The sequence below is a fragment of the Mus caroli genome, unplaced genomic scaffold (assembly GCF_900094665.2).
Source record: "Mus caroli unplaced genomic scaffold, CAROLI_EIJ_v1.1 scaffold_11766_1, whole genome shotgun sequence".
Lineage (NCBI taxonomy): Eukaryota > Metazoa > Chordata > Mammalia > Rodentia > Muridae > Mus > Mus caroli.
The window spans coordinates 1-24,984 of record NW_018389343.1 but is presented as its reverse complement, the minus strand read 5'-3'; the positions used below and the strand labels follow the sequence as shown (position 1 = coordinate 24,984).

At 36.9% G+C, this 24,984-nt stretch overlaps 1 protein-coding gene across 1 annotated transcript in view; it reads left to right on the top strand.

The window, feature by feature from the left end:
- LOC110288054 (protein boule-like) overlaps window positions 1-21,051 on the top strand; it is a 33,694-nt gene extending 12,643 nt beyond the window's left edge. The window contains exon 5 of the mRNA XM_021154509.2: window positions 19,232-21,051. Coding sequence (XP_021010168.1) covers window positions 19,232-19,255 — 24 coding nt within the window. The 3' untranslated portion in view covers window positions 19,256-21,051. The remainder of the gene's footprint in view (window positions 1-19,231) is intronic.
- The last annotated feature ends 3,933 nt before the right edge of the window (window positions 21,052-24,984 follow it).

Sequence of the window (24,984 nt, the reverse complement as noted above, 5' to 3'; positions counted from 1 at the left end):
TGCTCTTCTCCTATCCTCGCAGCGACTGACCTCATCTCACTCCACCCCACCTCATCCAATCAGAAATCACACTTGCTCCAGGCATGAGCTCAGGTCAGTCACAAATAGGCTGACAGATCCAGATCACGAGGAATACGCATGCAGTTTCACTGCCATGTTCGGGCAAGGCAGTAAACATGTGGGGTTCATGGGGCCTGGCAATGGGCCAGGGCACCGTCTTGGCCCATACGGCTACACCCGCTTCCCGAATTTTATACCCAAAATTTGTTGGTGGTGCCAGACATTGATCCCAAAGCCTCATACATCTTGGCAAGTACTCTACCACCAAGGTACTATAATCAAAAATTTTAATGTAGAGTGCCCTATGCATTATATAATTAATTATTCTTTGGTAAATTAGTGAATCTCAGTTTAAAAAAAAAAAAAAAACTGTGTCTGTCTCTGGGACAGAAACACTGGTACTACTTCCATAGTTGTGTAGAACACCATAGCAGTGCTTCGCTTTACAGGTTTTACTGCAGAGATTATCCACTTTTGTTTGTACTATATATATATTATAAACACAGAAATCTTAAATGCAAGTGTTGTGTTATTAGAAACCTCTTTTTTTTCTGTGTAAAGTTTTCATTTGGTTTGGTTTGGTTTGGTTTTTTAGAAACCTTTTTTCTAAGACATATTAAACCAACTTGAAAATATTAATGGGCACTTGAAATATCAGCTATTTTCTTCCTATGTAAATTTTTCCTGGTTCTAAAAGCACTAGTGTCTTTTTTAGAGTTTGAATCTTTTGATTCTTTTGTTTTCATAAGTATGAGTCACTCTTACAACTGTTGAGAAGACTGGTGTTCAAGTTTCATTTCTGTTGTTACAATAAAATACCTTGAGCAAAAAATAGTTTAGGGAAGAAATAGTTCATTTAACATATACAATTTCATGGGTTGGAAGGATGGCTCAGTGGTTAAGAGCACTGACTGATCTTCCAGATGTCCTGAGTTCAATTACCAGCAAACACATGGTGGCTCACAACCATCTGTCATGGGATCCTATGCCCTCTTCTGATGCGTTTGAGGACAGCTACAGTGTACTCATACTCATAAAATAAATAATTCATTTTAAAAACATACAATTTCAAGTTACAGTCCATTATTTTGAGGAAGACAATGCAGGAACAGCTAGTTACATGACACAGTCAAAAGCAAAGAGATAATAAGCATGTCCTTCCTTACTTGTTTCTTTGTGCTCAGCAAACTTTCTTCACTCTTGTGCAATTAAAGGATAAGCCCCTAAAGTGTGTCACCCACAATGGATTGGGTCTTCCAACATCAATATACAATCAAAGCACTCTCTCACAAATATACCCACAGTCCAGCCTGGTGTATATAATTCCCAAGCAATTCTAGGTAGTATCAAAGTGACACTTAAAACTAACCAGCACAATGATCAGTGGTTACTGGGCTAATGTTATTGCTATTGCTATGATAAAATACCCTGACAGAGGAAATTTGAAGAGAAATTGGCTTACAGTTCAAGTTATGGCCCATCATTTCAGGGAAGTCAGTTCAGGAACTCAAGCAGCTTTTCACACCACATCCACTGTGAGGAACAAGTAAAGAATAAATGCATCCTTGCATTCGATTTGCTTAGTACTCCTGACAAGGGAATGGTGCTATCCATAGTAGGCTAGGTAAGTTAACAACCAAGACATCTCCTCAAACATGCCCAAAGACCCACCTGATATAGGCAATCCATGATTGAGAATCCCTTCTCAGGTGATTTTGGGATATTTCAAGTTGACATGTAAAATCATCACAGGTACTAAGTCATACTTGGCATTAAAAGTTCTGGTGTACTGTTTCACACTTGGTAACTATCAGTCATAGTAATTAGGTTTTTTGTAAGCTAGAAGAAAACTTTGGATGCTTTCACCACTGAAAAAATGAAAATGTGAGCTAGAGAGATAGAATAGGGGGTTAAAAGCATGTACCGCCCTTGCAGAGGAACCAGTTTTGGTGACCAGTACCCACATTGGGTAGTTAATTAACTCTTTGGAAAAACAGTATAATTCAAAAGTAAATTAGAATAGGATTTGAAGTGCCACAAAGGTTTCCTTCCATGTTGGAATAGCCACACACCTTAAAAAATGCTGTTTCTACAGAAATATACTACTACTGGGTTCCTCAGCACTTTTTATTTCAATACCATTATTCTTATTAATCAACTTAGAGGCTAAAGTTGACTTATATCCAGCTAGTCCTAAGCATAAAGTGAAACAAAGAAAAAATGTTATGCTATAGGAAACAAAAGACTGAGAGAAAACCTGTGATTTGTAGCTTCTAAAACAAGAGATTTTAAAATTGTTTGTGCTCTCCATAGGTCAAACAATGTTCCTTCAATTCTGTACAATATTTTTTAAAGATTTATTTCTTTATTTAATATGAGTACACTGTAGCTGTTTTCAGATACACCAGAAGAGGGCATTNGATCACATTACAGATGGTTGTGAACTACCATATAGTTGCTGGGAATTGAGCTCAGAACCTATGGAAAAGCAGTCATGCTCTTAACCGCTGAGCCATCTCTCCTGCCTGTCTATAACATATTTTTACTCATTGAACTATACGATAGTAACCATGTAGTTAAACACTAGAAATATAGATTCCATTATGTAAAACTTCCTTGTTTATGAAAATCTAAGACAGTAAAGAGAATCATAGCCTTAAGGAAACAGTGTATTTAAATGGTCAACTGAAAGTAAACAGAAATGTTTGGTTCAAATAGAAAATTATTTACATGTAATACAGTAAAAGCAACAATACATAGATGCTTCTCATCTTACAAAGTTGTATTTATCCCAAAAAAAAATCATAAGATAAAAATATCAGAGATAGAGTGGTCACTTGCTGCTCTTGCAGAAGACCTGAGTTTGATTCTCATTGCCCACTATAGATAGTAGTTCATAACCATCTATAGGTCCAGTCCTAGGGGATTTGATACTTTTTTCTAACCTCTATGGATACCAGGAACACATGTGGTGCCCATATATACATGCAGACAGAACACTAATATGCATAAATAAAAATAAATATTTTTAAAGAGAAAAAGAAAAATCACATATAGCACAAAAATGTATTTAGTATGCCTCAAATATCACATCTCAGAGCTTAGGAACTCAATACACTGCAGAATATCAGTTATGCCTTTATGGTTGCATGGCTTACAGGAAGTTGTGCCCAACATTAAGGATATCATGATACGTATTCTGAGTCCTGGAAAAAAATCAACTTTTAAAGCTAGAACTATAATTTTCATTTAATGGGTATTATCTTTGCTCCATCTTAAGTCAACAAATCAAACCACTATAACCTAGATTCTATCAGTATATGCAATCTCTATCAGATCCTCTAAAATACCTAGGAAAATAAACTTTTAATTAAGTTCATAATATACTTGCTGCTGTTTTAAAAATGTGAACTTTCTCATTTTGTTGTCTTTGCTCTTCCATACATGTTGAAATTGAATCTAAAATGGCCTCCAAAGAGCCAATCAAAACATTACATCACTTTTTATACCTTGAAATATTAATGGTGGGCTAGAGAGATGGCTCAGTGGCTAAGAGCACTGACTGTTCTTCCCGAGGTCCTCAGTTCAATTCCCAGCAACTACATGGTGGCTCACAACCATCTGTAATGGGATCCGATGCTCTCTTCTGGTGTGTCTGAAAACCACTACAGTGTACTCAACATAAAATATATAAATTAAAATTTTACAAAAGAAATATTAATGGTGATAGATTTTTTTTAAAGGTCCATATATTGTCTTCAATATCTTTGTAACAAGAAGGAGTACTATATTGATTCTTGGTGGTGTCACTGATCCAATTATATTTGATCTCTGGGTTCAAGGAAAATAGGTACTAAGGTTCTACATTAAGGGCTATTTTTAAGATTTATTTTACATGTATGAGTGTTTTATCTGCATGTATGTATGTGCACCACCTATGTACCTGGTGCCTCAAAAATCAGAAGAGGCATTGGATCCCCTGGATCAGATGGTTGTGAACCACCATGTAGGTGCTAGGGATTGAATTCAGGTTTTTTTCAAGAGCAACGAGTGTTTTAAATCACTGAGCAAACTCTACAGCCTTGTACACTGAGTCTTATAGTGGTCCAAAGACATATACAAACCTCAAGAGTCTACAAATAAAAATACATTATAGCTTACTGTATTAGTCAGGGTTCTCTAGAGTCACAGAACTTATGGATAGTGTCTATATAGTAAAGGAATTTATTGATGACTTCCAGTCTGCAGCCCAATTCCCAACAATGGTTCAGTCGTAGCTTGAATGGAAGTCCAAGGATCTAGCAGTTACTCAGTCTCACACAGCAAGCAGGCAAAGGAGCAAGAGCAAGACTCCCTTCTTCCAATGTCCTTATATTGTCTCCAGCAGAAGGTGTAGCCCAGATTAAAGGTGTGTTCCACCACACCTTTAATCCCAGATGACCTTGAACTCAGAGATTTAATCTTCTGGAATCCATAGCCACTATGCCTCAANATCTCCATACCAAGATTCAGATCAGAAACTTCTATCTCCAAGCCTCCAGATAAGGGTCACTGGTGAGCCTTCCAATTCTGGATTGTAGTTCATTCCAAATATAGTCAAGTTGACAACCAGGAATGGCCACTACACTTACTTTGTTTCCCTTCTGATCTATCTATGTTAATCAGACTTTTCATGTGAGAAGGAATCAACAAAGACTCAAAGACTTTACAATTTTGGCTTGATACTGATTTCAGGGGGTTCTGTCCATAATCTTTGGTTCCTCTGATTCTAGACCAATGATGAAATAAGTGATGTCCATGGAGGACAGGAACTGGGGGACAAAACAAGATATAGCCCACAAAGACGCGTAGTCCCATTGACATAGTTCTTCTATCTAGACCTCACCTCCTGAAGTTTTCAGAGCCTACTGAAATAATGCTACTAGCTGAAAACCAAATCTTCTCTACTGAGCCTGTGTGGGTAGCTCAACAGTCTCCTGATAGTCAAGGCAGGTTCTGTGGATGTTGCTCAGTCAGTAGTGCTTGCCTAGCTTGTGATAGGTTTTTATCACAGCAATGAATTCCACTCCTCTGGCACCAATTTTCTTCTGTGTCATACGTTTTGCCACTGAGGGGGAAAATATGTAATATAAACAACTTAAGGGAGAAAGGACACATTTTGGCCCTGGTTTCAGAATATTCAGTCTGGCTCTGTTGATTCTGCCCAGTCTGTTCATCTCATGGTAGATGAGAAACAGAAAAAGAGAAAGGTATCCCTGTGACAAAATATAGCCCCAAAGATCCCTAATAGCCTACTTTTTCACCTAGGCCACATCTCATAAATTTTGCAGAACCTCCCAAAATAGTGTCAAAAGCTGGAAACCAGTCTTCAATAGTAAGCCTAAGAAGGATAGCTCATATTCAAACTATAACATAATCTTAGCTATTTCTTCTTTTGTATTTAAATAGTGTGAGAATAATTTTGATAGCTTCAGTGGTCTGCTGAAAGAGATCATGGCATGAATTCATTAAAATAGTTAAGAACACTCTCGTTGCTAGATATGGTCGCACACATCTCTAATCTTAGCACGTGAGAAGTCAGGCCTGGAGGATCACAAGTTGATCCTTACTAAACAAATGAACTTCTGTACTATCCTGTCACTTTATTTACTTATGGCAAATTTATCTAAGAAAGAATGTCTTTAAATATATCATCCTAATTCTCTTTTTTCTTGTTGCTTGTGGTTGTTGTTGTTGTTGTTATTGTTGTTCATAGTGCTGGGGACCAAAACAAAGGTCTTTAGCTTGCTAGACAGCATTTGGCTACTTTGCTACAGCCTCAGCCTCTCTGACTTCTGAATTCTAATTTAGTACTTTGGTCTTTCATTCAACACCAGTCAGGTTATTCAAACTAGATAAACAATGATACAACTGGTGATAAAACAAATTAACACCAAATATGAAAAATATAATTTACCACATTACATAAGTGCAGAGTTCTACAACAAACATGCTTAAAAATGTAGATTTCTGTATAAAACAGAAATAATCTTATGATTAAAATGTCAAATCTTGTATCAGGTATGATGACAGCTGGCTTGATGTCCCAAAACTCAAGAAACTGAGACAGAAGGATTGTAGGCTCAAAACTAACCCAAGTTTCTTAATTAGACAGTCTCAAAAAAAAGTCCTTAGTAGTCTTAAAAATTATTTTTAAAATAATGAAATCCTGTTACTTGTAACATGTATAGAATGTAGAAATAGTTACATTAGGTAAAATAACACAGGAACAAAAGCATAAGTAGTGCAAGATTTCATCTTACAGTCTAAGAGAGTTGATCCCACAGAAGTTGCAATGTACCATGGTACCATGCCTAGGGAAAGTAGGAGAAGGAAGAATGTAGAAATGTTGCTTAATGGCTGCTGAGTTACAGTTAAACAAGAGCAAGAAGACTGAGACCTAGCAAGAAGGAGTGAGTATCAACTGAGGAATACCGAATGGATGAGAAGCACCTGAAAAAATGTTCAACATCCTTAATCATCAGGGAAATGCAAATTAAAACAACCCTGAGATTCCACCTCACACCAGTCAGAATGGCTAAGATCAAAAATTCAGGTGACAGCAGATGCTGGCGAGGATGTGGAGAAAGAGGAACACTCCTCCATTGCTGGTGGGATGGCAAACTCGTACAACCAACTCTGGAAGTCAGCCTGGAGGTTCCTCAGAAAATTGGACATATTACTATGGGGGGATCCTGCAATACCTCTCCTGGGCATATACCCAGAAGAAGTTCCAACTGGTAATAAGAANACATGCTCCACTATGTTCATAGCAGCCTTATTTATAATAGCCAGAAGCTGGAAAGAACCCAGACGTCCCTCAACAGAAGAATGGATACAGAAAATGTGGTACATTTACACAATGGAGTACTACTCAGCTATTAAATAAAAACAATGAAATTCTTGGACAAATGGATGTATCTGGATGATATCATCCTGAGTGAGGTAACCCAATCACAAAAGAAGTCATTAGATATGCAACCACTGATAAGTGGATATTAGCCAAGAATCGTAGAACACCCAAGATACAATTTGCAAAACACAAGAAAATCAAGAAGAGGGAGGACCAACATGTGGCTACTTCATTCCTCCTTACAAGAGGGAACAAAATACCCATGAAAGGAGTTACAGAGACAAAGTTTGGAGCTAAGACTAAAGGATGGACTATCCAGAGAGTACCCCACCCGGAGATCCATCCCATAATCAGCCACCAAACCCAGATACTATTGCATATGCCAGCAAGATTTTGCTGAAGGGACCCTGGTCTAGTTGTCTCATATGAGGCTATGCCGATGTCTGGCAAATACAGAAGTGGATGCTCACAGTCATCTATAAGATGGAACACAGGGCCCCAGTGGAGGAGCTAGAGAACGTATCCAAGGAGCTGAAGAGGTCTCCAACCCTATAGGTGGAACAACAATATGAACTAACCAGTACCCCCAGAGCTCGTGTCTCTAGCTGCATATGTAGGAGAAGATGGCCTAGTCGGCCATCACTGGGAAGAGAGGCCCCTTGGTATTACAAACTTTATATGCCCCAGTACAGGGGAACGCCAGGGCCAAGAAGTGGGAGTGGGTGGTTAGGGAAGCAGGGCGAGGCGAGGGTATAGGGAACTTTCGGATAGCATTTGAAATGTATATAAGGAAAATATCAAAGAAAGAAAGAGAGAGAGAGAGAAAGAAAAGGAGAAAAAAGAAAGAAAAGAAAGAAAAGAGGAGTGAGTATGCATAACAGTAATGTACTATGATTTCAAAGACTAAAAGTAAATATTTTATGTTTTTACCCTAAAGAAATATTAAATCTTAGAGAAGATAAATATGCTTATCCTAACTTAAACCTAACACAATTACATTTCAATTACATTGAAAATCATAAGAGATTACTCCATTAATATATACAACTTTTGTTTTCCATGCATTGGTTAAAAATAAATTTTAAACTTACTTTAAAATTATTCTTTTAAAAGATTTAGATCTTTGACCTTTCTACAATAAGTCATAAAATATAAGCTGAACTAACAAAGAAAGCACTCGAGAAATGATCTTACATGTCTAAGCATATTTCTAGTTACTTCTGTTCTTTTTAATCTTGAAACACTATTAGTAATAGCTTTTTCTTTCCTCAGAGTTTCTAGTAAACTGTAATTTCTGACTTTGACTTTAACCAAGGGAAATACAACATTTTTATTACCAGTAATTATTCCCTCAACACATAGTTGCCTTAGTTCAAGCTTCTCTACCAAATGTACTGTAAGCTGAACTGCTTACACAGTATATGTTCATTTCTCAGTTTTGGAGGCTGGGAAATCAAGGTACCTGCAGATGCAGGTGTCTGTCTTCTCACTGTACCCCTACACAGTGGTTCTCAACCTTCCTAATGCTGTGACCCCTTAATAAAGTTCTTCATGTTGTGGTGACCCCCAGCTATAAAATTATTTCATTGCTACTTAACTATAATATTGCTACTGTTATGAGTCATAATAAAAATATCTGATATGTGACTGCCAAAGAGGTTGTGACCCACAGATTGAGAGCCACTGCTTATAAGAATAAAAAGAATAGAGAGAATGAAGCATGTTCCCTTTTATTTGGCATTTATGTATTTATTGTATATGCATAAACATGTGTGACTTCATACATGCTTAGATTCCAAGAGTGAGATCATGCAGTACTTACATTTTTGTATCTAGGTTATTTTCCTTAACATGATGATTTCCAGGTTCCACATATATTGATGGTAACGGGATTTTATTATTATAAAAATTAATGCCTCCAGGAATATGTTTTAAGACAGCATCTAATTATGTAGCTCAAGTTAGTCTTGAGCCTGTAATCCCCCCACACATTTTTATTATCTTTATCTACTTTGTATTGGCACACTAAATATTCTTATTCCTAGCTAACTATAAATCAGTACCCATTGGTCAATATTTATCTACCCTTCCTTCTCCTACTTCTTAGTATTCAATTTCTGTGTATTCAATTGTCTTAGTATTCAATTTCTGTGAAAGAAACACCCTAACCAAGGTATCTTATAGAAGAAGACATTTCATTGGAGGGCTTGCTTAGAGTTTTAAAGGGTTAATCCCCTCATTATCACTGAGGGGAGCATGATAGCAAGAAGGCAGGCAGGCGGTTGGAATAATACCTGAGAGCTTATGTCCTGATCCACAGACATCAGGTAGACTAGAGAGAGAGCAAGATGGATCGGGGCCTGGTGTGGGCTTTGAAACCCCAAAGCCCACCCACAGTGACACACCTACTAAAATAAGGCCACACCTTCTAATCCTTCTCAAACAGTTCCATTAACTGTAGACCAAATATTCAAATATATGAGCCTACAGGAGCCATTCTCATTCAAACCAGCCATTCTCCCAAGTCTGGTAACCTCTATTCTGCTTGCAACTTTCATGGGATGTGACCTATCGAACATGCTTGGGTGACCTTTGGACCAATTCATTTTCAGGTTAATTGATCCTCTTCAAACAGAATATGAAATATAGTATGGCCAGGCTGTGGTGGCGCATGCCTTTAATCTCAGAACTTGGGAGCCAGAGGCAGGCGGATTTCTGAATTTGAGACCAGGAGACCAGCCTGGTCTACAGAGTGAATTCCAGGACAGCCAGGGCTACACAAAGAAACCCTGTCTCAAAAAACCAAATATAGATAGATAGATAGATAGATAGATAGATAGATAGATAGATAGATAGATAGATTTCTTTTTGTAATTTTGAGTAATTTCTATTTCTTTCCAATCTGTTTTTAGTTTAACCTAGATTATTTGATCAAACACCTATAGGCTATTCTAATACTGGATTTGCCATAAGTTCTTACTAGCCAAAATAGCTGTCTGAGGTGGAAGACCACTAAAAAGGTAATCAGAATGAGTTATTAATTGGGTGCAACTTTCAGTAATCATACTGAGTAAGTTGGGCAAGTTTCTCTCATTCTCTCATTTATATTTCCTAAATTTTATGTAGATACATACAATCATATTTATATATATGATATAAAATAAAAATAAAACTGTTTAAACAGATAGGACTAACATCAGGGTACAGGAATGAGAATACAAAAGAAGTGGAGGCTATAAATGGGAATATGTTCAACATAAAATATAAACATGTGCAAAACTTAAAAAGAAATTCTTATTAATTACTGTGTGAAGTTATGTACTAGTTGACATGAGAGTCTATTTTTTAAGTACCTTTAAAGGGAAATCTAACATATAGCACATCTAATTTTTATATCAAAATTATGTTTCCATTCATGGTTTAAGCATTTTTTTTCTGCAGTCTATTATTCTTCCTAATTGGACATATCATTTCTCATTTTTTTTCTTACTATCCCTTAAACTCAGACCACTTGGATGGGCACCCTACCTTTCATAGCATAAGATTCAATTTATGAAACCATACTCCCTTACAGATTATTTTTCTAAACTTTTCTTTATATAACATCTTCCTCCACTGTGAGGATGAGAGTAAGCAGTGGAATTTTATACCATATTACATACTCTGCTAATATTGTAATTTTACCAGCTTTGGGAAAGCATAGGGATGAAAGATGGGGATTATTTTTCATTCCAAATGAATTAGTATTTCTTAGTATGATCTATTCAAAACACAATGGATGCTCCCATACATAAGATATTTATTCCTAGACACCAGTAAATGCCTCAAACCTCAGATAGTACCTAATGCTATATATACACACAAGCATTAATCTGATTACACAGCTAATATATAACTCAATCGTTTGGGAGACTCTGCAGCATGGATATGATGAACAGTATGGTAGTTCACATGCAGAACATGTTGGATTGAGACAACATAAGCAGTTTTAAAAAGATAAATTATTTCTGGACTTTTCCCATATTAATGGTTTTGGGGCCACTATAAACTACATGTAATATAAACCTTGGAAAGGGAAGCTTCAAATAAGGTAGAAACCTCAGTATGCTTCTGCATTGGTTACTTGTCTCATTGCTGCAACAAAACAGACAAAACTCTAAGAAAGAAGGGATTTATTTTGGTGCACAATTTGAAGTCACAGTTCGTCATGGCAGAGATTTCATGGAGACAGGAGCCTTGTGAGCTTGAAGCAGCAGGCCATGCTGCAGTCACCGTCAGGATGGAGAGAGATTCGTGATGGTGCTCAACTTGCTTTCTCTGTTTTATTCAGTCTGCGACTTCTACCTCTAGAATGGTGCCACCCAAACTGAGGGTGAGTCTTTCTATCTTCTGTTAATCTAATCTAGATTATCACAGACAACCATATCTTAGAGGCTTATCTTCTTGATGATCCTAAATCCTGTGAAATTGACAATATAAGCATAACANATTTATCACTTATCAACTTGACAGCTGTCTTTGTTGTTGGGTGTTTTATTGTCAACTTGAGACAAACTAGTGTTATCTGAGAAGAACGCACAATGGAGAAAATGACCCAGCTTGTAGAACATTTTCTTAATTAGTGATTGGTGTGGAGGATCTATCCCATTGTAGGTGGTCCTCTGAGTTGCATTAGAAAGTGGTTTTGTAAAGTGCCTTGTGTTAGATAAGAAAGTGGTCTTTGGTTATATTTTTAAACAGCAAGCTAAGCAAGCCATGAGGAGCAATTCAGTAAAAGTGTCCCTCTATGTCTCTGCATCAGTTCCTGCATCCAAGTTCTTGCCTTAATGTAATGTGACCTGTGAGTTATAAGATGAAATAAACCCTTTCTACCCCAATTTGCTTTTGGTCATGGTGTTTTATCACATAAATACAAACTAAGACAATAGCCAAGCACAGACTTAAGCCATAATCTTCTACTCATCCACATAGACTAATGGCCATCTCATAATACAAAATGTATTGACTCCAACTTTGTCCTTATTAGTTCCAAAACTGTTTAAAAGTTAAGTTCAGAGTCTCTTCTGAGACTCAGGAAATCTCATGGTTCTAAAACATATAAAGGGAACAATGGGAACATGGCAAGGGAAAGATTAAACCAAAGCAAAGTCAAATATATATATATACCTAGAAAACCCCAAATCCTTTAGTTCCATGTCCATCATCTGGAGCTCATGGTGAAATAGTATGGACACCAAAGTATGCCAATAGCTCTACCCCTCCAGCTCAGCTGGCTGCTGCACACATAAATATGCACTTGGACTGGCTCAATTTTTGTCTACTGCTTTCTTTGATAGACATCCATGGTCTCCAGCACTTTATAGTCTACATCACAACTTGGACCAAGTTTACCAAGCTCCACAAAGTATCCCCTCAGAGTCTTTGTAAGAACTGTGACCCTGACACATAGTGCCTGACCTCATTGGCACTAAAGATCTGTGGAACAAGACCCTGTACTCCCCTTCCCCCTGAATGAAACATCATTCATGTCTGCAAAACCAAGGCCTCAAAGATAATGTCAAGTCCTACTGCCGCATCAGGTTGGAACCCAGCCCCCTTGGATCACAACTGTAGCAATTTCTATATGCCTTGATGGCTAAGTCTGCAAAATCACTTTCTTTATTTTACTGGGGGAAGTGTTTAGCAGTGATCTCCTCCTGCAGCAGTCTCAGTTCAGATTATCTCCTCTCATAAATTTGCACTTTCATAAGTAGGAACATTTGATGGAGTCTTGTTTTCAGTTCTCCCTTCCTGTTATCCTACTGAAGAATAATGTTTCTTTTTTAACAATTACAGATGCTTTGCTATCCGTATTCTACAAGTCCATATTTTTTAATTTGCTCACACAACTTTTCTTGCTAAAGTTCACTTTTTGAATCTTTTTACTCTCTTACTATAGATATGAATAAGAGCATTGAAAGGTAATCATGCCACAAAATGAATGATGCCCTGCCTTGAAATTTCCTCCACCAAAGATATTAGTCTATTATTTTTTTTTAATTCAGCCTTACATAAGTTCCCAAGATACAGGCAGAAGGCAGCTAGATTCTCTACCAGAATATAAAATGAATGGCTTAAATGAAGTTCCTGGTTGGGTCTTTGTTTCCCTCTGAAACTTTATAAGCATCCATTCTGATGGCATTATGATGATCTTCCAAACCTCCACCATAATTGTCTGTTGTGCTGCAACAAGTAACTGACAAATGGTACTTAAGGATTTATTTTTTTTAAGTGTTCATTTATTTCCATAGATTTAGGGAATTTTCTCATAATACAGTTACTAAGTTTCTGCGCCTTTAGTTTTGTCATGGGTCCTTCTACCCCATGGATTCTTAGCTTTTGATCCTTGATCATTTACTATAGCTATTAAAAGTCGTAGTCATTCTCCTCTTTAATTTTTTGTATTTATGTCTGAATATTGTATTTCTTCAAACAAGTCCAGCTGGTAGTATTTCTTCTGTTTGGTATAATCTGTTGGTGATATTTTTCGTTGTGGTTTTCATTTTTAATATTTCTGTTTATTTCACTTTCTTTCCTTAACTATGTTACTGTCTTCTTCTCTAGATCCTGAGTTGATTTCCTTACTTCAGTCTCCTGCTTGCTTATATCCTCTTTTAAGTCATTGATCAGTTTTACAAGTAAACATTTGAATTCTGTCATTTTTTTCCTAGTTCAGTATCTTTGGATCTGGTAATTAAAGAGTTTCAACTTTTTGGAATCATGTTGTATTTTTTATTTCTTTTGTTTCTGTGTTGAGGTTTGTGCAGCTAATAATAGATACACATCTTCTGATTTTATTTGGGAGTCTTTTTAGTAAGCAGTCCTTACTTGGAAGTTCAACCCCAATACCACCAAGAAAGGGGAAAATGAACTAACACACTAGGAAACACCATGTCCCCAAATAACTAAATTACTTTAAAATGGTTAAAGCCAGCAGGGCAGTTAACATAGAATACTAGAAGCCTCTTCCCTGCGCCTGGGTGATAAAGGTCAGTGAAAATGGTTCACAGTGAGCCTTGCAAAGGTGGTATTGTCAGCTTTGGCCCAAAAGCTTCTTTGTGCTATAAAAAGAACTTAATGCAGAGACTCATAAGTGATCAGAATGCTCAGCCCTAAATGGGACATCTATATCAATGTGCCAGTGCTCAGGAGCCTCACAGAAGAGGAGGACAGAAAGAGTATGGATGAAGAGGGTTGCTGTGAAATGCCATCTTCTGGACATGAAGTGGTCATTGCACTCATGAGCTCGCTGCACTTAGGCCTACCTGCGTAAGCTCAAGCCAAAATGGTCAGTCAATAGTCTAACTGGCAGTGCTAATTAATTAGACTCAGTGCATTATCAAAAGCGGGGGATGCAAAGGTAGGAGATCAACCTATTTGGGAGCATCAGAAGGATTGGAGGGAGATCTTAGATATGAGCAGGGTACATTATATTATATGGATTAAATAGCCAAAGAATAAATAAAAGATGTTCTTTTTTAAAAAGACAGAGAGAGTTGTTTGTTTGTTTGTTTGTTTGTTTTTTGAGACAGGGTTTCTCTGTATAGCCTTGGCTGACCTGGAACTCACTCTGTAGACCAGGCTGGCCTCGAACTCGGAAATCCACCTGCCTCTGCCTCCCAAGTGCTGGGATTAAAGGCGTGCGCCACCATGCCTGGCTGAGAGAGCTTTTTAATAATTCGTTTTATGTGCATTGATGTTTTGCCTGCCTGTATGTGTGGTGTGTGTGGGTGTGGGTGTCAGATGGTGGAGTTACAGACAGTTGTGAGCTGCCATGTGGGTGCTGGGAATTAAATCCAGGTCTTCTGGAAAAACATTCAGTGTTCCTAACCACTGAGCAATCTCTCCAGCACCAGACAGAAAAACTTTTTACGAATCATGAAAGTAAAATAATTAAAACCAACTATCTACCAATGATCAAAGAAAATAAAATGGCAAAAATACAGTTAGATGTTTAAAGTTATGTAAGGTAAAAGTAGAAACAGTAACTGAGGGCTTGGTGGATAAGGAAAAAAATAGTGAGAATCTCGGTGGGTAAAAGCATTTGAGTTTGATCCTAAGACTCCACACCTCCAAGAAGGAGGGAACTCACATGAAGTTGTACTCTAACCTCTAAACATAGGCTGTAGCATACGCATCCTTTCATTCATACACACAATCATGTACACACACAAATAATACATAATTTATAATTTAAACTTTTTAAAAATAAATAGTAACTGAGTGAATAATGGAAATAGGGAAAGAGGAAAAAGAAAGGCTAAAGGATCAGAAGACAAAAGAATGTTAGGAAGAAGAGAAGAGAGCAAGATGGAAAAATACTGGTCACACAATAAAGAAACCTGTGTAAGCATAGGAAATGGGCTGAGCTGCCTTTTTTTAAAGTGCTTAAATATAACTCAGCTATACCACTCGTGTGAATTTACCCAAAAGGTTCACATGTCTCAGAGGTATTTGTACTCTAGTGCATAGTCAGTACTGTTCCCAGGAGCTAAGTTATGGAACCAACCTAAAATAATGAGTGGAGAAAATGTATACATATGTACATGTGCAGGCACACACACAATGAAAATTTTCAGCCATAGTGGACAGTTGATGGAACTGGAGATAATCATGGTAAGCTGATTAAGCCAGTTTCAGAAAATATCATATATTTGCTCTTATTTGTGGTTTCTAGATTTTATAGACACATAAGTTCATCTATGTATATAAGGTGTGAAAATGTCTGAAACAGGAACCAATCAGTAATAAAAATGTGGGCTTGCTCAATGTGCACTAAATACTCTTGTGTGGGAATGTCTTCATGTAACACAGTACCATGTACAATGGATATACACAATGTAAAAATCAATATTTCACTCAGAGGAATCAAATGACAGTATGCCCACATTAAAACCAAATTATGTATTAGGTACAGAGGGCATAATGGTGAACTGTGCTTCACAGTATACTTAAGGAGTCATGAAACCGTTCTACTTTATTTTAAAACTGGAAGTAAAAGGAGAGAACTAGAAGTCAAACCTACAAGTAAAAAGGACATTTAGGTCAAATAAAAGGATTCAATATATAGTGTTTTTAAAATAATAATAGAGGATATAGAACAAAAGAAAATTTAAAAAGCAATAAAATAATATTAGGAAAAACAATATACTGGAGCAGCTTTTTTTCCGGAAGTTCTCTGATATTGGATTCTGCCAGCTGAAAGAGTTTTAGTCATTTAAGGTTGGGGGTTCTTCTGTTTGTCCTGTCCGGGCTGGTGTTGTGCCTAAAGTGTTTGAGGGGCCATTGCTGAGCAGTGTTGCAAGTCACTAACCTTTGCCTGCCAGGACTCACTATGACCACCTTTAACTTCTCAGGCTGGGACTGGGTAGGTTCAGTCACTGCAAAGACTGGCTGGTGTGTGATAGCGTGGCTAAGCCTAGGCACGATGTTTCTCTGGAGTGGGGTGGAGAGGTAAATGAAGCACTAAGGTGTATTCCTGGAGGGCCTTTCCGCAGCTTCTCATCCTTGTCAGTGGTGAACACCCTGTGGACAGAGAAGATTGCTTGTAGCGGCCACAGGCCTGGGCTTTGGAATCCTCAGACCAGAAGTAAACATGTTCAAGGCTTGCCTCAGTTCTAGCCGCCTACTGGCTCGAGGATATCAGTTTCTGTTGTGGTTATCTTGAAAGATAACAAGATTGTCAGGGCTACAGACAAGAAAGCCTTCATGGCCACTGCCAAGCCAAGAGGCCAACCAGCAGCCATTTCTCACACATGAGCTGTGGCAAATTGACTCTAGGCTTTCTGAAAAATTGTTCCTTCTTCTCTGGCCTCCAAGGAAGCTTTATCTTAAAGAGCAAATGGTTTCTTCTCAAGATAGTGCCTCTTCTGGGACATGAAGAAACAACAGCTCTCCACCACTACTGACTAGTTTTATAGGAATTACTGCCCCACCAGAATCCCCTACTGGATTTGAGGCTTTCAAGAACTGTGGCTCATCTTATGGATAACTCTGCTCATCTGCACTCACCAAGGCACCAGGGTTAGCTTTTAGATGATGCTTCTGTGCCCCTGCCACAAATACATTTGCTGTTTTCCTTTTGTTCCCTCAGAGTTTCTGTATTTCAAGACATTTGCCTGTCCTTTTGTGGTCTCTAATATTCTCTCTCCCTGTGGAATGGTCTATTGTGTGCTATCCTGAGACTTCTCATTTGCCATATTAAAAAAAGGCAGCTTCTGGTCCACCATCATCCCCTGGAAGTCCGTCATTTATATCTTAATTATGGTTTAATATGATGCTGATGCTTTCATTCTCTTCCTGCTTAATCCTAAAACATTACCACATGGATGGTGGCCACAGCTTCCTCAAACTGAAAATCCTGAATAGAAAATTCCTAATCCTTTCTATTTCAGAATCATCATCATTTACATGTTAACTTGCCCATCATATTCTCAAAGATCAAAATAATGGTTTTCTGATCCCTTAATGCCATATAGTCTACTTTATATATTAGGCCCATTTTTTATGCCTCTGTAACTTACTAAGAATAAAAAAATCATTTCTCTCTCCACTGCACCAAAATCATTTTTTGTCAAAGCTCAATTGTTGTATAGTTGGGTTACTATCTATTTCTTCAATATTTCTCTACCTTCAGTTTCCATGCTCTTAATTCTGTATAAAATTAAATGTAATTTATTTAGATTTTTGTGTCACTGTGGGTTTTTGCAGTGCTTAAGGTTGAACCTAGAGCCTCATAAAAGTTAGGTGTGTTCTCAAGCCCCTAGACGTTTTTAGCTAAGTATGGTTTGCATGCCTGTAATCTCAGTCACTAGGGACACTGAGGTTAGAGCAAATTCAAGCCTATTTGGACTATATAATAAGACTCAATCTAAACATAATTGGTAAATTAATTAATTAAAATAATATATTCCCTTTTGTCACTTTCATTAACTTTTACCAACATTCTTACCAAAGTCTTTACTTTTAACTAATTTTTAGCTTTCCAATGTTTGCTATCCAAAATTATATGTATTAAGGATATAAAATAAAGCTATGTAGTACTGCTTCCTGTTTTCTCTAGATACACTGAGTCTTTAACCAAGAAATCTGATATACATCAAACCCCTTAGAGATTTATAACATATAGATGGTACAGCCAATAAGCTCTAAGTAAATTAGGTGTGACTAGAAGTATTTTATCACAATAGATAGCACTCATCTAACAAATACTTATCACCTTACACTGATGTCACAGTGCATAATACTAAGTAACAATGAGCAATATTGAATGAGCTGGTAATACCCATCTATAAAGTTTGGTTTTAGAAAAACAGATAAGTTTTAAATTAAATCAAATTAAAATTATATTTCCTCAGTTGCATCTAGCCACTTTTCAAGTGCTAAATAAATCGTGCATAACTAATAGCTACTGTGTCTTACTGTGTAGATATAGAGCGTTTCCATTAACAAAGAAAATTTTATGGGACAGTGCTGCTGTAGAAATTGCAACCTCTGGGAAATGTTCAGCCTTGGTTTCCAAAACAAGGAGTTAGCCAAGGCCCATGGTGCTAACAAGGTAGTTGCAGCTAGGTTGTTTCTAGTGGCCTAACTAGTCATTTTTGTTATTTGTTAGCTTAGAAAGACATTATTGTTGTATTAATTCTGGTCTTAGTAGAATTCATCTCATTTGTGATGGCTCCCAAAATTGCAGTCAATAGCCTACTGAGACAGAAGTCATTTAAAGACTTTCCTGGGCTGGGTGTCCAAGCAGGCACCCTATTAATAATGTTAACAGCACAGCAACAAAAATCCCAGTACAACATGGGTACATGGAAGTCCTTTGATTTTTACTGATAATTACCTATATGCCTATCCTATCAGTGCCAACTCAAACATTGCTTTTTGATTTTGTTGTTAATCTTCTAGATAGCCTTCTGCCAGACACTCATACACTTTTTTTAAAAATACATTTTTATATCCACCTAATAGAAGTTACTATTGTAGCATCACGTGTAATCATGCTGACCTACACCATGACACTAGACAAGAGAGTGTACAATGTAGACTGTAAGTTCTTGGAAAGCAAGAGCTGGATTCTGAATGTCTGCTAATAGCTAGCTTCTCACGCCTAGCAAACTGATTTCATGAGTACCGCATTCTGCAAGTCTTTAGTAACTGTTGGTTATGTTCTGCACTCATCTATTCTTACTCTTTCTTCACTTCAGTCTTCCTGATCTGTATTTTCTCTTTACTTAACAGACAGTGTGGAGCATTCATTATTAAGACAATTGGGCAGCTCTAGTCCAGCTCAACTGATTTCTTGTCCATTGATCCTTGTGTGACCAAGATCCAGCTTCAAGGAACCGGCTAGAAGCTGCCCGTTGTGAAACTTAGGGTTAGTTAATACCTCACCATACTTATTTATTCCATAATAAGCTGTCTGAATTTGGCATTTGCTTTTACTGATGTTTTACAAGTTTTAATTAGGTAGATGTGACATTTGGCTTTATATTTGTTAGTTTAATTGAAGTAACACTTCCTAGATGTTTTATCCATTACATAAATAATAACTATAGCAGTAATAGTGAGGTGTCTTTCATTTTCTCTACTTGGTGTTACTTCTTTTAATCTCAAAAGTTTTAGAAATTTTGTTTTCTATCTTTGATATTTAAACAGTTTGGATAAGAGTCATGTCTAATAGAATTTTAATTCTCCCATAACTTATAGAATGTACTAGCCTTAATGGTTTCATTTTGTCAATTTGCTTTGCTGTATTATCACTTACTATGCTTTGTTGAATTTTTTTTGTTACTGCTACTCATTTAGTGTTATTTCTGCATGGTTTTCTGAATTTAAATAGTATTTAATACCTTGTGCTAACATCTTCCAAATATTAGAAATACTACCATGATCAGTATTCTTTTTTTTCAGCTTATTAATTGAACTATATGAATTTTTTCTAATATTTCAGATAAAAGTGTAACCTCATACATCATCTATTTGATATCAAAGTTTATATAATGTTGATCCACCTCATAGAATTTTTATAAAAGAAGGGCTCACTTCTGACATTATAATATACTTTTCCAGTGTATTAGTTCTCTTAAAATGCTCTCTTCCTTTTCTCACTTTTACCAATCTATACAATTACATATGATTAATTTAGTAAGACAATTATTTTCATTAAATGCAAAATTATTTCTTATATCAAAGGAAAACTGTAGATTCTAGTTACAGGGCCAACTCACATTATAAACTTAGAAAATGGTAGAAGAGATTAATTGTTCAAAAGATGGAGGACAAGTCATATGTTTCTAATCAGGAAAATTTCTGTAGTAGGACAAGAAATACCTCTTTTTATATTTATTAGAAGTTCTTTCACTGGCTTGTTAACTTTAGAACAGAAAGAGAAAGGTCCAAATATCAACATTACCCTAATAATTCTCCCTCTCCTCACCTGTCCGAGCCCCACATGCATTCCATGCTCAGCAGCAGCAGTAAAAACAGAACTAAACCCCAGATATTTTCCCATGAGTCAAATAAGCTTTTTTCTTCTGAAACCATAATAAGTATGTTTGTCAGTCAAATGGTTTCCTGAGAATGATAGGACCCCATTTATATATACTGGCATATGAATATCTCATGCACTAATTATTCTCAGTTTTAAAATGTAATAGACTAGTAAGTCCCATAATGAAACGTCAAAAGAAGATTTTTGTTCTGTAATTTAGAAAAATTATTAACCAGTGATGTTAGAAATCTTTTTAACAGCACTATCCTTGAGAACAAAAAAGGTTACTGTTTGGTTTTTAAAGTGTTAAACATGATGCTAAACAAATCCTGGACTGTTAATAAAAATTAATGATGTATTATATTGAACAAAGAATTCTGATAATAATTAATACCTAGTGTGTTTCTTTACAGTTATATATACATTATATGCATACATATAAATATAAATATATATTATGTGTGTGCTCATATACATCATATATACACACATGCAATTCATACATGTATACAGTCTTGAAGTTAGCTTTATTTTGAGAAATTAATAAAAACTTTGGATTTACTGACAATTGAGTTATGGGTGGAATCATTTGTCTTTCTTCTTGGCTTAGCTTGGTAAGCCAAATATACTGCCTCTAAAAACAGAGTGAAAGGACAAAAATCCTCCTTATGTATTATAAGTGAATCCCACTCATTTATTTCTATGTTTAGTATACCTTCAATCAATTTTAAAGAAAGTTTTTACTTATTTAGTGCCCATTTTGAAAAACCAATCTGAAGAACACATCTGAAATTCACTGTGCTAAGATGAAATTGAAAATATAAAATCAGTGGATACAGTCAACATGAATTTGCAACTTGTTATGCCAAAATATCAGATACATTTAAGATAGAAAGGAATATTCAGAATTTAAAACTTTAACTTCATCTTGATTAGGTGATTTCTTCAGACTGGAATAAAGTCACACACAAAAATTCTTTGCATATTTCCCAAAAATCATACTTGGGTAAGGTTAAAATTCAGAATCAAAGGCCTGGAAAGAGCAATCAGGAAGTAGCCAATTCAACTCACCACACTTCAGGGTTACATTGGTACTTCTAGACCTATACTTTTGACTAAAATTTATTCTGGACTTTCCCTAGACATAAGGCAAAGGAAGTCTGGAAAGAGCCTCAGTTAGGAGAGTGCTTGTCATGAAATCAGAAGGACCTGAGTTCAATTCCCAAAACAGTGTAAAAAGGCTAGGCATTATAACTCACACCTGTAATCTCAGTGCTGGAAAGGAAGACTCCCTGGGGTCACTGGCAGTCAGTACAGCCTAACCATCAATTAACAAGTCATGCTAGAAATCCTATCTCAAAAGACAAGATAAATGCCACCTGAGTTTACCCTCCACACACAGATGCATGCACCCACACTCATGTGCAATGACTGCACACTGACACACATACAATATAGACCACATACCAGAGGCAAGATGAAAGACTTTGCCTGAAGGATGGATATCAGTGATGTTTATATTGCTGGCATAGTAGTATATTCCTTTCATCTCAGCACTCAGGAGGTAGAGAAAGGTGAATCTCTGAGTTCAAGGCCAGCCTGGTCTATATTGAGAGTTTCAGGCCAGCCAGAGCTACATGAGACCCTATCTCAAAAATAAAACCAAATTAATGATGATGGTAATGATGATGATGGTGGTGGTGGTGGTGGTGGTGATGATGATGATGGTTCTGTCTCTTTCGCTTCTGTATTTTCATCAATGTACATACATTCTTAAAGGTATGCTTTCTGCTTTCGTCTTTCCATGATAAACACTATTTTCTGATTACCATCTACAGTAGCTGCTACTTGTGGTACCTGCAACAATTTTTTGACTCTGCTTGTATGTACTGGACAAATTTTCTACCCTATACATTCTACTTATTTCTCTCAACTATCAAGTGCTACTCAAGCTCACTTACTTTATATTGCCAATTTTTACATTTTGTTTCTGTCCAACATAATTTTGTTTTTTACTGGTCTCATGGTTGTTTGTCTGGGTTCTGCAAATATGAAACAGTAGATGTAAATTTCCACATAATGAAATAAGAGATTATGGTTTCTAGTTTTATTATTTTTAGACATTCTGATTAACAAAGCATAAAATAATATAATGCCAAACTTGACTATTGTTATCTAAAAATGCATTGTAATAGACTGTATAATTAAACATTTTATGTAAGACATCATTCACTAATGAGTGGCTACATATTACATATTTCTTTTTAAAACATGTAATTTGGGGGCTGGCAAGATGGCTCAGTGGTTAAGAGCACCGACTGCTCTTCTGAAGGTCCTGAGTTCAAATCCCAGCAACCACATGGTGGCTCACAACCATCCATAACGAAATCTGATGCCCTCTTCTGGAGTGTCTGAAGACAGCTACAGTGTACTTTCATATAATAAATAAATAAGTCTAAAAAAAAAAAAAAAAACATGTAATTTGGAAACTTCCCATCTATTTATTGGTCATTTACTCAAAATAATGTACTTCTTCATAAGCAGAAGGCACAATTTCATTATTTAACAATATATGACAATGATTTTCTTAAGATAGTGTCTTAACCATAGTTTGCATTTCTATCAAAATGTATACCTATAGAAGTCATTGTCATTTGGTATTTGTGATGCTCAGTTTTGATTGTCAGCATAACAGGATCCAGAGTCACTGAAGACACGAATCTGTGGGTGTGTCTGTGTTACCTTGGTTAACTGAGATTTTCTCCATCTCCATCCATGCTGGGATGTCAACTAGTGTTGTCATTGTTCAGATCTTTTTCAAGCAACTATATTGTTGAGATGCCGTGGATACAGCTTCCCTGAAAACCTTTAAAACACAATCTTAGAGTAGTGTTATGGTAGATATTTAATCTCACATTGGGGTTTCTACCCCACCTTTGATCATTTAGTTCCCAGATAAAAGACACACAAACTTTATATTTATAATAGGCCTTAATTAGCACTACAGCTAAGCAGATATCTATTCTCTGAGCTATAGCTATTTCCCTGAATTATAACTTGCCCTGTTCCATCTGGGCAGTTCTTAAATCCAATTGACCAGCCCTCATGGACGTATTTTCATTACTCACCTTACCCATGCTGTCTTCTCTTCATACACTCTCTCTCCCCTTCTTTGTGGTCTCTGACTCCAAACCTACATCTCTCTTCTGCCCAGCTACTGGCTGTAAGCCTCTTATTTCACCAACCAGGGATACATTGTCGGGCAAAGTTATTATAGCATCACTTGTGTAAGGGCAGATTCTCTTATCCCTGGGAGCAGCCAGGCTGGTATTTAGCATTACAATACATAGCAATAGACCAAACCTTAACAGAGTAGGCTTCTTGGTTCTCTGACTTTTAATATATTTCTGCACCCTCTTCTCCAATGTTCTCTGAGCCTTAGGGATAGGAGTTATGTTGTAGATGTACCAGATAGAGTCAGGCACCTCGAAGTCACTTATTCTCTGTGGTCTGAACAGTTGTATATTGCTATAGTAATCTTCACTTCAGCCACTGCAAAAAGCAGCTTCTTTGATGAGGGATGAGAGCTCCACCTATCTGTGGGTATACATAATTAGAATACAGGTAGAAATTATACTGGTTTAGGAAAGTTTCAGTAGTAGATCATCCTTTTACTGTTCAGATCTCAGAATGAAGAGATTCCCTTGAGTCCCTAAAATACTTTGCACTTCTTCTAAATAGTGTTATGACTGTTAAAAACTGTGGAGACTTTAACTGGATGCATTTTTCATTATGAGGTGGCCCTAAGCCTATGCAGACAATCAGTGGATGTCAAGTTTACAAGGGGTAGACCTGTGAATATTGTCAGCTCGATAGCTCTAGAGTCCCTGGAAACAAGCCTCTCAGGGTGTCCAGGAGGGACTTTCTATATTAGAAGTCAGCTGAGGTGAGAAAACTCTGATGTGCACAGCAGCACAGTCTATAGACTTGTCTTCTGGAAGGAAGGAAGGGAGGAAAAGAATGCAGCAGCATTCATCTCTTGGCTCCGTGGTTGAAGGCACACGGTAACCACCTGCTTCACGGTCCTGTCACCATGTCTTCCCCACCATGACAGCAGTACCTTGTAACTGTGAACAAAAATAAACTCCTCCTGCTTTTGTCAGGTATTTTGTCAGAGCACCAAAACAACAGAAACAAAAAATAACCCAGTATTTCTTATAAAGGCAAGTGGTCAAAGACATTTCTTTAAGTAATTCTTTTTGTCCTTTTTTTATTCATTTATTTATAAACTTTACATCCTAACCACACTTTCCTCTCCCTCCTCTTCTTCCTCCCAGTCCTTCTCCCCCACCTCCACCTCTTCCTCACATCCAATACTTTTACTCACTTTCTCTTAAGAAAAGGGAAGGCGACATAGGGCCACAAGCCTCTTCCGGTCAGAAAAGCACCGGGGCAGCTAGGGCGCAGGGTCGGCTGACACTCGCCAGCTACCCACAACACC